This window comes from Bacillus rossius, chromosome 2 (genome assembly GCF_032445375.1).
Source record: "Bacillus rossius redtenbacheri isolate Brsri chromosome 2, Brsri_v3, whole genome shotgun sequence".
In the NCBI taxonomy this organism is placed as follows: Eukaryota; Metazoa; Arthropoda; class Insecta; order Phasmatodea; family Bacillidae; genus Bacillus; species Bacillus rossius.
In genome coordinates this window covers 124,930,957-124,944,080 of record NC_086331.1, presented here as the reverse complement: position 1 = coordinate 124,944,080, position 13,124 = coordinate 124,930,957, and the positions used below count along the sequence as shown (strand labels likewise).

General features: G+C 36.2%; 1 protein-coding gene across 5 annotated transcripts; it reads left to right on the top strand.

Moving 5' to 3' along the window:
• The first annotated feature begins 1,987 nt into the window (after window positions 1-1,987).
• On the top strand, window positions 1,988-9,813 carry LOC134529770 (ADP-ribosylation factor-like protein 6). 5 transcript variants are annotated; one of them, XM_063364187.1, is made up of 4 exons: window positions 1,988-2,114; window positions 3,844-3,978; window positions 4,621-4,805; window positions 9,418-9,813. In XM_063364187.1, exons 3-4 carry the CDS (start codon window positions 4,628-4,630, stop codon window positions 9,810-9,812), a joined length of 573 nt encoding a protein of 190 aa, XP_063220257.1. In that variant the 5' UTR covers window positions 1,988-2,114; window positions 3,844-3,978; window positions 4,621-4,627; the 3' UTR covers window position 9,813. The 5 variants fall into 5 exon arrangements, with proteins under 5 accessions (XP_063220257.1, XP_063220256.1, XP_063220259.1 ...); XM_063364189.1 differs by lacking the exon at window positions 1,988-2,114 and adding an exon at window positions 2,124-2,328; XM_063364186.1 differs by lacking the exon at window positions 3,844-3,978 and having other exon boundaries at window positions 1,989-2,114.
• Window positions 9,814-13,124: the final 3,311 nt, after the last annotated feature.

Sequence of the window (13,124 nt, the reverse complement as noted above, 5' to 3'; positions counted from 1 at the left end):
ACTATTAAAAACCACATGTCAGTGAAAGCAAAGGTTGATGGTTCCGCGTTGCGCGCAGGCTGCCGGCCTGGTTGAGCTCTCGAAGGACACTGCCGGTGTCGCCGCGCGCTACCCCCCTCCCCCGCCAGGCCTTCCGCGGAAACGTGTGAATTTCGCGGGAAACTGAACCGGCCAGGTTCGGGACAAAACGCACAGTGAGACATGATTTTGACAGGACTGAATTATTAATTAATGAAAAATAATGTTTAATAAAAACCTGTGGAAAAATATAATTAAAATAATTTGTTCTAGTGCGGCGGAAGCATATGCCACACCCGGCCTGATCCTTCCGCCGGCGCAGCACTGGTTGCATGGCGTTCGCCTCGTCGCACGCACTACCCTTTGCTGCGCGCACGGGCGCGTTCGGTGCACACGCTTTTGCGAGACGTTGATGAGGCATAGCGGTCTATGCGACAGAGGAGCATTGGCGGTCGGCAGCAATGTAATTGACATCCTCATCAAACATAGTTCCTTTTTTGAATTATTTTTTACTATTGCCGTCACCCGACCTATGTGAAAGGCCCGGGGGGTACCTGACGGGCGCTACGGGCGTCGCGGTGCGCTTGTTGTCCGGAGGGGCGCCAGGCTAGCGGGCTGCTAGGACGTTGGTGTTGGGTCGTGGGTACTCTGCCCCCGCGTTCCCCGCCAGGTACACGGCTTGAATCTACCCTGAATGGCTCTCCCTTGATTGTGAAGGCCGCTCGGCCGTGTGGAGGACGGGAGACTCCGGAAAATTAGTATACACGAGTTGGTGAGAATTACCTTTAATCTAGTCCCGCTACAAAACACTCTCACCAACACTTGGCGACGTCTAGCCGTTACACAATTAACACAGAAAAAACATAACACTACGCGACACTAATGGTTACCGCGGCAGTCTCGCGGGACGCGGGTCGATGCTCGCTGGAGACGGCCAGCGCCGAACATTAACGGGTGCAGGGGGGGCTCTATGAGCGGGCTCCTAATTTCAGCGAAACACTTACGTGAGTGATACGATCTGCAGCACGGTATCACGATGAAGACGGTCGGGATAGGCCCGGTTCCGTAAAATACGCGCCCAGTCGATGTGGGCAGCTATGAATTAATAAGAGGTTTAAATTTAAATATTTAGTACAGAATAAAATAATCGAAGAAAGAAAACTTGGATGCTGCCCACGGACACACGTCTGTTCCCGGCGCTGAGTGGTTCGAGACTGCCGGACATGGCCGCCTCGCAAGGAAGTGAAACTTTCTCTTCTTTGTGAGTCGGCGTCAAAAAACTTATATTAACTTAATTTGCTCTATTATAAGCTAAAAACACGTTCCAGGTGCTCAATTAAAAGGTAGCACCTGGTAATTGTGTGCTTAAGGCTTAACAACTGTTTTATAGTAGTATTTAATTATTTGAATTGTGGCATCAAGTTGGCGACTGTAAATTTATCAACATATTGTCTCACTGTTAGCTGTTTTAGTTGGATTTCTTCTAATCTGACACGATCATAGTCACGGGCATTTTAATTAAGGCCAGTGGCCGCGGTGACTTTTAATGAGGTTTGTTGTCTATTGGGGTCACGCCCGGGACGCTCGCCTGACTCAATCCGGCTGGGCAAGGGGCGCGCTCCGAAAACGGGATACGGTACTGGCGGTGCAGAGCACGGGCTTAAAGGCCATGGTCGGTACGACGTCACTATCATGCGCAGCTTTAACTATTTATTTAAAACAAATACTTTTCATATAGGCAGCACAATATAAACCGTCCTTTAGCAGAAATTATTATTTTAATTTCGAAACTCTTTAGGAACGGTTTATAAAAATTTAAATTTTTCGTCAGTTTTTCAACATATTTAATTATAAAAACAATACTACAATATCAGTGATACAGCAAAACCAAATTATCGGGTAACATAACCGGCCGCGTTAATAATTTTTCGGGAAAACATTGAATAATATCCGTAGGTCAGCTGATTGAGATCCAGATTTAAAAAAAAAAGACGAGTGTTTGTTCTTTATGGTATATAAACTGGAAGGTTGATGCACACAGTAATATTTATTTCTATGTGCAATTATATAATGTGAACACGCTTTTGAAATATTAGGTATTTAATTTAAAGAAAAAAAATTGAGGTTTAAAGTCTAGTAAATTGGTTATGTTAGAGAGAATGCATGAGCTGATTATATTTTTAGATGCCATTGAAGACACCTAATTTTTTCCGTTTATTCTAAACTCGCACTTTTTTTTTTCTATGCACAATTTAGTTTACATGTGCGTTGTTTGCCGCTCTTCATAGTTTGACACAACTGCAATTACACGTAATTATTTATCCTAACCTATTATTCTGTGTAAGGATGGTGTGAGTCCATTCATGTTGTCATTAGTGTCTCAAAACATTTAATCCCTTGTTTATTTCGGTAAATATCTTACGTCACGGCTGTGACGTCATGTGGGTTTACGTAGAACAAAATAGGTACTGAAATTACATGTGTGTGTACAGCCCCCATCCCCTCTAAAATAAATTTAATTAGGTTACACAGAATACAGAATTAGCAAACGCATCTTTATGTTATGTCAGCGAGTGGATACCTGACAAACCTAATTTAATCATTAATCTTGCCTTATTCATGAATAACAGTTGTTAATAACTGAAATAACTGCTATATATTTGTGATATACTCGCCAATTACGATAAATTGATTATAACATGACATTCTTAAATCATATAATGTAAACACTAATGACATATAGTATAAAAGCTATTACAGAATTGGCTTAGCAATGTTAATACAGCCTGGTTATATACTGATAAGAGTGTTAAGTGATAAGTTATCTAACCCAACTGGTCAACACATATTTATGATTTTTTTGCTTTTTTGTATTACCAAAAAACTATTTATCATATCCCAGGACAACATAAGTTTCATTTTGTCATCCAGCAAGATAAACTTGCATATACACATTATTTCCTTCCAATTTTGGATAATAAAAAGAAAGTATTCTGCATTTAAATACATTGAAACCTGTAATGCTCTTGCCCTGCACAGGGGGTGTGGACTTTCTTGTTCTGACTTCCCTCAGTAAACACGGCGAAGATTACACACACACGGACGCCAACACACACATCCCCCCCCCTTCCACAATCACACCCGTCAACCAGTTCCCTAACATCTTAACTCCATGGTCTGTGTTTGTTTTGGAGAACTTACGTCAATATAGATATTATTTTAATAATCTAAGTAGGTAGTTAATATTACGAGTTTATTGGATTGACAAAGTAAGAAAATGCTAATGTTTCAATTATTGTTTTGTTGTTTTAGTAAATTACTAATTACATTATGAAATTCTGTTTTTCTGGCTTTTGCATTTAAATTAGTATTTGGAGTCACGTAGTAACAAATGATTCTATTGGAAGCAAAAATTTAAATTGAATTCAAGATGCTTTCACCTCAGACCAACGTTCTTATATTTGGAGAATCACAGGATCGTAAAACCTAAAATTCACTACAGTTCATTTCGAGGCTGCGTTCTTACCTGTTAAGTTTAAATATAACATATTTTTCATATTGTGAGAATAGTCAATTAGGTTAGGTTGGTTACATTAAAAATACTTAAAAATATTGTGGACGGTTGGTTAGGATAGCTACATTAAAAATACTCTAAAATATTTTTAATGGTTGGTTAGGAATTACTTTAATTGTAGCAATCCTAACCTAATCAACTGTCAACACTATTTTATCCACAATTCTCTATTTTCCCTGTCACTTTAGCCTATGAAAGATTACATCTATATCTTTCTTGTGCAGTTTTTTCTATAATATGTAATACTGAAGTTTCATGTGTGAGGAACGTCGGTGAACTTCGAAACTGTTCGAGCCTCAGACTGGACTGGTGTGAATCTTATGTTACCGAAGTTGTTACGCTAAAGCACAATGTCGGCGGCTGCATCAATGCATAGGCTAACTAAGGTAACTTATAGATGGTAATTTGTCAGAAACTATTAGGAATTTAGAATCATTGTTTTAGGGTAGATAGAGTAACATCTTTAGTACTCAGAAAAGGTATTTTCTGAATTTTCAATTTACGGAAAAGCTGTCTTATAAGAATTTTACAGTGGCAGTGTCTGTATCTACCAATTACCGAACATACACAGACACACTCACACATGTGTGCACATGCATTAGCACGCACTAGTGCTAGAGTGCATGCATGCTGTAGCATTAGAGCAAACCCTAGCACGAGCACTAGAGTGTACTAGCACTAGCAGATGCTATAAGGTAAACTTTTGTCATATAATTTTACTTGATAATCGTTACATTTCTTCAGCTTAGGTTACATCATTCCTGAAATGCTGTCTATTCCATGTTTAGAAATATTTATGTTTGGTATGTGCTTGAGTTAAACTGTTGTTTGAGCAATTTGAGCCTTAGAAGCAGCTTTTCAAAAGCATGATTTACCTACACAGTAATTTGGAGGAAGAGATAAACTTTTTTCCTTGATGTTCTCATATTATATAATGATACAACTAAAATTTTGTTTTAATAAATTATAAAATGCTTTGATGGTTTTTTTATTTTAATTAATAATAAAATATTTATTTTTGTTTATAGAATATCAATGGGAATTTTGGAAAGACTACTGAATCTTTTGAGACACAAAAAAAAGGAAGTAAATGTCATTGTTATTGGATTAAATAATAGTGGTAAATCAACTGTAATTAATCACTTCAAGAATGAAGACAGTAGAACTACTGATATTGTGCCAACTGTTGGTTTTAATGTTGAGAAATTTCGAAGTAAGTAGGTAGTGTACAGTTTAGAAAATTTTGCACAAAATTTATTTTATTCACACCATGCACATTTTAATTCCTCAGATTTAGTTATAAAGAAGTAAAGAATTGTCATGACATTTTGAAAAGTAAACAATTAAAGTACAGTCAACTTTTGTTGAACTGACACCACAGGTTATTCAAAACAGTGGTTAAAGCTTACTACTTAGTAATTAAATAAAAACACTTTGTGATGGCCCTCAACAAAGTTGTTTGCTTTCATATTTGTCATTTAGTTTTGGCTTTTCGATGTCCAAATTTTCAGAAATTGAAATCATAATTAATACTGTCATACAGTCATAAGTTATAAGATAGGTATTCCAAAAAATAAAAATGTATGTATTTTTTAATGGATAGTGTTTGTAGTCTGTACTTTTTAATTCTAACTTTTTTAGTATGTGAATAATCTATTTTCAATGAACTAAACTTATTCTTAATAGCTACTTGCTACTGGTATCTTTATTTGAAACACAAAGTTTGAATATTCATACAATGCTGTCTGTGAAAACGATAAAGACAGGGCTGAACAAAAATCAAAGTTAACTGATGTGTTCTTTTTATCACACGACATCTGACCATACATGTCTTTACTATCATGCCTTTCTACTGCTTGCTTCTAGGTCATCATTGACTATTGATCTTAAAAGAATAAGCCATTGAAGTGTTATATTGCCACTGCTACATACCAAAAATGGCTATTCCTAAAAGTCAAAGATGGATCCCTGTATCAATTATAGTTTTATTTTTCCAATGAAATAGTATTAGTGCTTGGCTGGACTCTTCCATGCTGTCAGTCTTTAACTATCATAGTCGACTGTTAGAAACAGTTTTAAAAATGCTGTCAGAAAGAGGCAGTAAGAAATGCACTGCAGTCCATAATTAAGGGCTTCGCCTACCCGGGCACACACACGGTGCGCAGAGCTTCAGGAAAAACGTGATTTCAATACTACACAAGATATCCGAGTGGGGTCTGTTTACGAAAAGCATTTAAGAGTTCGCTGAGGGCCGAAAAGTACTGGTGATTTCGGATTAAGTTTTTAAACTGTTTTTTTAGAAAAGTTAAAATGGCTAAAATGTATGTATTCAGAGTAATTCTTAGTCGTAAAACAACCAGTATAGATTCTTGAAAGCACTTAACGGACTTGCATTACACCTTTACTTCATTTCTCCGCAATATAACCGCTCAAATTTCACAGTTATCCTGTGACGACGAGAAGACTGCGCGTCAGTTCAGAGCCTTGCGCTTAGAGGCTATACCGCACTAGAAATACCAGCGAGCGTCACGCTTATCATCCCGCCTCACTAACACACATACACCCCTTAAGAACAATTTAGAAAACATGAAAATCTGTGGTTGTATGTTCTGCTACAAAAATGTTTGCATAAAAGAAGCCTTACTAATGGCAGTCAACAAGAAGATTGCCAATGGTACAGCACACTTGTCAGACGGATGACTTGCATCCAGCCTGCAGGGTTCCCAAATCGGTGCTTGCGAACGTACAGTTACCGGCACACGAATGAGCAGACGTTGCTTTGTGATTGTGCGTGCGAGTTCCCTGCTACTGGCTAGAATGAAGTTCATCACGGTCTAGTCTGTGGTCGGGCGACAACGGTACGGCCCGGCAGTATATGCGCGGACGTGAAAACATTTTGTCCTTTACACCTTGCCATAGCTGATGTTTGTACAACAGCTGATAGCATAGTCAGACCTGCGCGCGTAGACTTATTAGTATCATGCCCCACTTTTCGTGCTTACTGAAATTTACAGACATGCTATTCAAGACTGGGGCAGTAAAATTAACGTTGCGCTAAATGAATTTGCGCAATTTGAAAACGTGCTAGGTGAGGGATTGGTGTACAAACATGTGTCCATTATGGGAACTTGGTGATTGCAACTAGATGGTAAATATACACTAGAAAAATATTGAGCAAACATATTGGATAACACTACAGGATCACTAATAGTAGCACCATTGGATTTCAGTGATATCTGTTCATAATAACCATCAGTCATTAATTTTACATCACACCAAAACTTTTTTGATTATGTTTGATGTTATTATTGATTGTTCGAGTCCATTGGATTTTATCTCAATTAAAAATTCACTTGTTTGCGTTAATAAGAAAAAACAAGAATAATAAGAGTAGGTACGTTATTACTTTGTTTGTAGAGTTTATGGAAATGTTTCTGTGATTTCAAAGCTTTGATTAATTCATTATAAAACTAAGCAGGAATGTTTAGATTTTTTTAAAATATAAAGAGGGAAGAAGCTGTTTACATTACCGTTAATACAAATGCATAATTGATTGAGTTCATTGACATCATTACACTTATATAAAATTTTGACAAATTTGGTTTTTAATTGAATGGTATAAACAAGAAAATTGCCATTTTTTAAATTTTGTAAAACAGGAGATATGTTAATAATACGGGGGAAACTGTCCACTGTTATGTTAATGATTAAAGCTTCTTTAATAAGCACTTTTATAGCATGCGTAACAGTACATGTAGGAGTATTATATAAACAGAGATCTAAAAGATTTTGCATTGGGTTAGTATTATTATATTGAGTAAGACCGAGACTTGAAGTAAAGTTGAGTAAGAACTGAGCTGTTAAATTAATGTGGTGATGGAGGATATTATCAGTATTATTATTTGACCAATCGACTCCGGGAATGTTAAAATCACGATGTACCGACAAATTATCTTGACAGGTGACAAGTTTATCTTCTAGAGTCTCAAAATAGGCTTGGTATGTATTTGAAGTTACATTATTAGGTAAGTACACATTGCAGAGAGTGAGAAAATTGCAAGGTGAAATTTTGATTCTAAGCCAAACAGCAAAATTATCAATAGGTTGAACAGATAAAAATTTATATATTTTAATAGCAATTAAAGCACCGCCACCTTTATTCTTCAAAATAAGTAGAGCATTCCTGTCATTTATAAAATTAGATATTGGTCCATGAAATAATGCAAGTTAATACTGTTTTCATTGAACCAAGTTTCTGTGAGACAAATAATGTCATTAGTGGAGTTAATAAGGTTTTCGAAGAATTCAGGATATTTTGTTCAAAGTGCCCTGATGTTTTGGTAACCAATTACCCAATCTTTGTTAGATGACTGCGCTGAAGGGCACTAAAATGCTTCTCCTCGTAGCAAGGATGAAATAGAGGCAGTCATACTGGTGGAGAGAGTCACACTGGTAATGGAAGGTTTAAAGTTTGTTTAAAGTTTGCGCTGCTAGTATTATTAGGCTCCTGAGTGATTAAGACATTGCTGGCGATTTGATCTGGATGGAATTTCCCGTTAAAAGGGCTTATAAGACATCCACTTGGCCAAAAAACAATATTGTTTAATCTGTTAAAGTCCTCTTCCAAGATGGAGACATGTAAAGATGCATATGTGTTGAATTTTGTACGAAGTTTTGTCACATCAACTTGAGCCATGTTGATTTCTTGTGAAATGTAGTCATAATTTTTTTTTCCTGTACGTTTGGTTCAAATCGAGTGACAAAGAGGGCTTGTGTCTTTTTGTGAATTGCTTTAGAGATGGTTTTTAAGGTAGAACTATTTCTAATTACAACTTTGACTGGCATTTTTTTTCAGTCTTGTTCATGTCGAGTAGCAATGTTTCTATTGGGACAAGGTTTGTGCGCATGTTGCACAATGATAAATCCTTTACTGTCGACACACAGGTTGTTTAGTAAGCTCATGTCTACGCTGGATTCTTGCTGAGTCGTAATCAGGTCACTGGTCGGTGTGCCGTTGCCAGACATTCCTGATGTTACCACACGGTCAGCTGTCTTGTGTTGGGAAACTTTTTTACTACTTGATTATAAGTGTTGTCGTAATCTTTCTGAGAAATTAGACTTTGTTTGATCAGAAGTAATTCTTGTCTAATTTAGGCTGTTTCAGATCTTGAATCCATCAGAAGGGTCTTTAAGATTACATTTTAATTTTTTAGATCTTCACCTGTATTATATAAAGATTTAACAGATTTTATTAGATTGTCCATGTTAGACACTTCAAATTTTAAAACTTCTCTTATTTTTTATTGGCTTTAACGGAAACATTAGAATCTGATTTCTTAGGCAGATATTGAAATATGTCTTGCTGGACATCTTGTTCTAATGTAATAGCTATCACATCTTGTGGGGGTAATGAAAACCACGAAAATCACGAGCAGTCAGCGATGAATTAACAATTCCAATACAAATATAAGTGACTCATATTCACACAACTCTAAATGGATTAAAATATTAAAACAAAAACAGCTCATTAGTATGATATTCAGACTAAAATTTACCCCCAATTATTCTTAAAAGGATTTTATGTATGTTTATCAAAGAATATTTACTTAAAATTATTAAGTTAGTTGATAAATTTTTAATCTATCACTAAATCATATATAAATTTTGCAAATATAGCAAAAGGCAGTTAAATTATTAATGTATAAAGGATTGTGTGTGAGCTTGTGACACACTCATGTGGTATATATGTTATTTTTGTAACCTCTGTTTTTGTATGTTAGGATACTTATATTTTAAAAGTTAATGCAAATATATATTTTTTTCAGACCAGAATATTGGCTTCACTGCATTTGATATGTCTGGACAAGGACGGTATAGAGACCTGTGGGAACACTACTATAAAGGCTGCCACGGAATAATATTTGTAGTAGACAGCAGTGACAAATTAAGATTGGTGGTTGTAAGAGAAGAGTTAGAGCTCCTACTTCAACATCCGGACATATGTTATCAAAGTATCCCTATTTTGTTTTTTGCAAACAAAATGGATTTGCCAGAAGCACTATCAAGTGTAAAAATTGCATCAGCACTTGGACTGGAGAGAGTTTCAGACAAGCCATGGCACATTTGCACTAGTAATGCTTTGACTGGTGAAGGCTTACAGGAAGGCATTGAATGGTTCACACAACAGATGAGAGAGTCAATGAATAAATTTGGGAAATAAATTATGTAGATTTTATTGGCTCATGCAGTAAGTTACAAGGTTCTTTAAGATAATGCGCACAAATCTCCTGTTTATTCCATCAGGTTTATTATTGTATTCGACACCACTAAAGTGAAATTGCGTAACAAAATTTCACAACTCAACTACATTATGTATATTATTGTATAGAACAACTTTGTTGTTTTATATTTCTTAACTGAAGCACACACATCAGGTACCTACGTATCCACAATGCACTAACATTCATTGTAGGCTATGCTTATGTATGGGTCATAATTATTAAGGCTGAAGTCTTTCTTGCAGGGATTTGTATCTTCCAAATGTTTTTGCAGCAATGCCGCAAGTGGAGTTTTAAAAACTGTTAAAGGAAAGGGGTTGCACACATACCAAATGGAGGTACACAAATATGCACTGGTAGATGTTCTTTCCAGAAAAACACTGTCTCTATAGTCATTTGCCACTCCTACTCTGCACAGATTGCAGCATAGCAGTAATAGACTAAACTCTAAAAATGTATTATTTAAATATTTTATTTACTTATAAAAAATGTTTCTCATCAATACTTGGTCAAGCGTTTTCAAGCCAAGATCCATGCCCACCACTTCCTGTTCACTTGTTCCAGGCCAAAGATAAATACATTTGTTCTCTTAGATATCTGCTACAGTCATCCTGAGGTCTCTTGGAGAGCCAAGTAAACTGAATACAATACCAGTAAAATTTTCTTATCAACTGAAGGTTATTCCACATTTTGAAAAGTCACTTAGGCTTTATATAAAATAAATTAATACTTACAGAATTACAAAAAATTATTTGAAATATTATTCAGCCTTTGGGTTGAGGCCATTTCTGTTTTTAAATACTAATTATCAACTATTAATGTTTTAACATCTCCAGGCTCAGCCATTGCCAAAAGCAGAGATTATTAACAAATGGCATATAAATTTTGATTGGTCCATGTGAGTGACCAAGAATGGTGGGAGGGTCCAACCAATCAGATGATTCTTAATGGATGATCTTTTATGGTTGTTGAAGAAAAAATTAGAGAATTCAGGCAAGCAACATGGTATCAGAGAATTTTTAAACAGTAACGCTAACGTAGACCAGCTTATTACGTTCTTTAAATTTCATGTACTATATTAAATTTATTTTGACTTTCTATATTCCAACACAGTCATGGCAACTTATTGTATACTAGTCACATTCTTGAAATGTGCATGCTATCAATTACTACCCATAAATTTTAGATTATATAGTATATACATCATCACACATGGTGCCTAGCTGTATTATTTTGAATCATAATTGTTCTATTATTTTTGTTTGATGATGAAAATAAATGCTTATACTTACTTCAGTAAAGGGTATTTATTTGTTACATGTAAGTTGCATCCATAAGTATCACCATTGTACATTTTTTTTTAATGTAGGAATTAAAATTATGTTGAGAATACCATAACAAAAAAAATGTTTTCATAACTTTAATTAACTTTATGTGTGTCAGAATGTCGTCCAGTGACAAGAAGGCAGTCAGGTGCAGGTAAAACTCCCAAGGAAAACACCCTCAGAAGATGTGCAGCTGCGAGATCAGGTGCCTTTGTTCTGGGACAGCTGACGCAGACACCAACTGGGGAGAGGAGGGGTGACTACAGGGATGAAGGGAAGGACAGGAAGGAGAGTTGTGGGCATATGTGGGATGGTGGCTGGTGAGTTACGGGATGGGAAAAAGACGAAGCTGTGCAGTGGACTGTAGGGAGGGCTACGTATCATTTCTGCGAACCAGGGCAGCAGCGGCTGAGGCAGTGGCAGTGGCCTCATCTCACTGCTGAGATTGACTCATAGACGAGGGGTCCTGAAGGTCACTCCCTAGAGAAGAGACAGCTGTAGTCCCTGAGATGGCTACCAAAGGACAAGGAATGGTTGAAGTCCTGAAGGTCACTACTAGAGGAGGGAAGTAAGAACGTGAACCAGTTGCTCAATGTTCAGATTTATTTCCCTGCATTCTCTGAGGGGGAATTTTCTCCTGACGGCCAAACTCCAGGGTCAAATATACACGGACACATTAATACTGCAATGTATAAACACATTACATGTTGATATGCACATAATTTAGTCAACCAGTTGAGAAGCAGCCAGGTGCTGAAGTAATTAATTGAAGCATTATGTTTGTGATTTTGTAAGAGGCTTTATGCTGTTTACATTATGCCATAATGAATGCTCAAACTTAAAATAATTGTTGTTTTTATATTTGCCTGTACTTGCATGCATTCTGAAAGAAATAAATTGACATTTTTAAAATTTCAAATCCATTTTGATTTTTAAATTTTCTTAGGTGAAAAATCATAGCATTTCTAAAGAATGAGGCCCATTTCTCATAATTATTTTATATTTCAATTAAACTTATAGAATTTTATACGGGCTTAACTTTCACAAAATGAAAAAAATATGTAAATCACAACTGTTTGTAGAACTAGTTGCCCAAGTTACATTTTTAACAATTTTTGTGTGTGCCTGTCAGGGGAATTAAATGGATTACAGAACAAACTTCTTACGCTTAAAGGTACTGCTACTGGTGTGGCTACTTCATAATATGGTTGAAATTTTTTTCCAAAAAAGTTCTTTCATTTCACCTAGCCTTTCAAAATTTCTGTTTTGTAATTAAATTATTTAATATTACCTTACCTTTCACAATTGTCAAAACTGTGAGGATAATTAACATTGAAGTACGGTACAAAAAAATCAATTTATATCATTAAGTAACCAGTAACACTTTCTTTAAAACCAAAAATTTTCAGTTCTATACTACATTTAATTTACCGAACTGGAATCTCATGAAAAATATTGTAAATGTAACCATGGCAGTTAATTAGCAACAAGTAGGCAATATACAGGATGTTCGAAAAGAGTGTGTTATAAATTTAGTGGGTGATGGGGAATGCCAAAACAAGCCATTTTTGTTAACGAACAATATGTCCGGAAATGAAACCATGCAATATTATAGATGCAAATAATAGCACAAATTTGAATCTGGCAGGCTTTAGGGAACTACTCTATTGGCTGAGGACATGCGATCGCTGTGCAGTAGCGTTAAAATGCTCTATGGGAAGCAGGTGATGAGCCAGCACAAACATTCAGAGTTAGCCATACAGAGTTTGGTGTACATCAATCACCCTTCGTGGTATGAACTTCCAGTTTCAAGCAGTCACTGGTTCAGCCGTACGAAGGTCTTCCTATTTGGTACGTGTCTGTTGTGAATGTTCCCTCAGTAAATGCACACTGCTCCCTGCAGCAATTTTTTTTACATACCCATACACC

Bases quoted from the DNA above. Each gene is read 5' to 3' on its own strand.
- LOC134529770 (XM_063364185.1), top strand. From the start codon at position 2,458: ATGTGGGTTTACGTAGAACAAAATAG. The intron at 2,484-4,620 runs GTACTGAAATTA...TTTTGTTTATAG, and splicing joins GTTTACGTAGAACAAAATAG to AATATCAATGGGAATTTTGG. The intron at 4,806-9,417 runs GTAAGTAGGTAG...TATTTTTTTCAG, and splicing joins TAATGTTGAGAAATTTCGAA to ACCAGAATATTGGCTTCACT.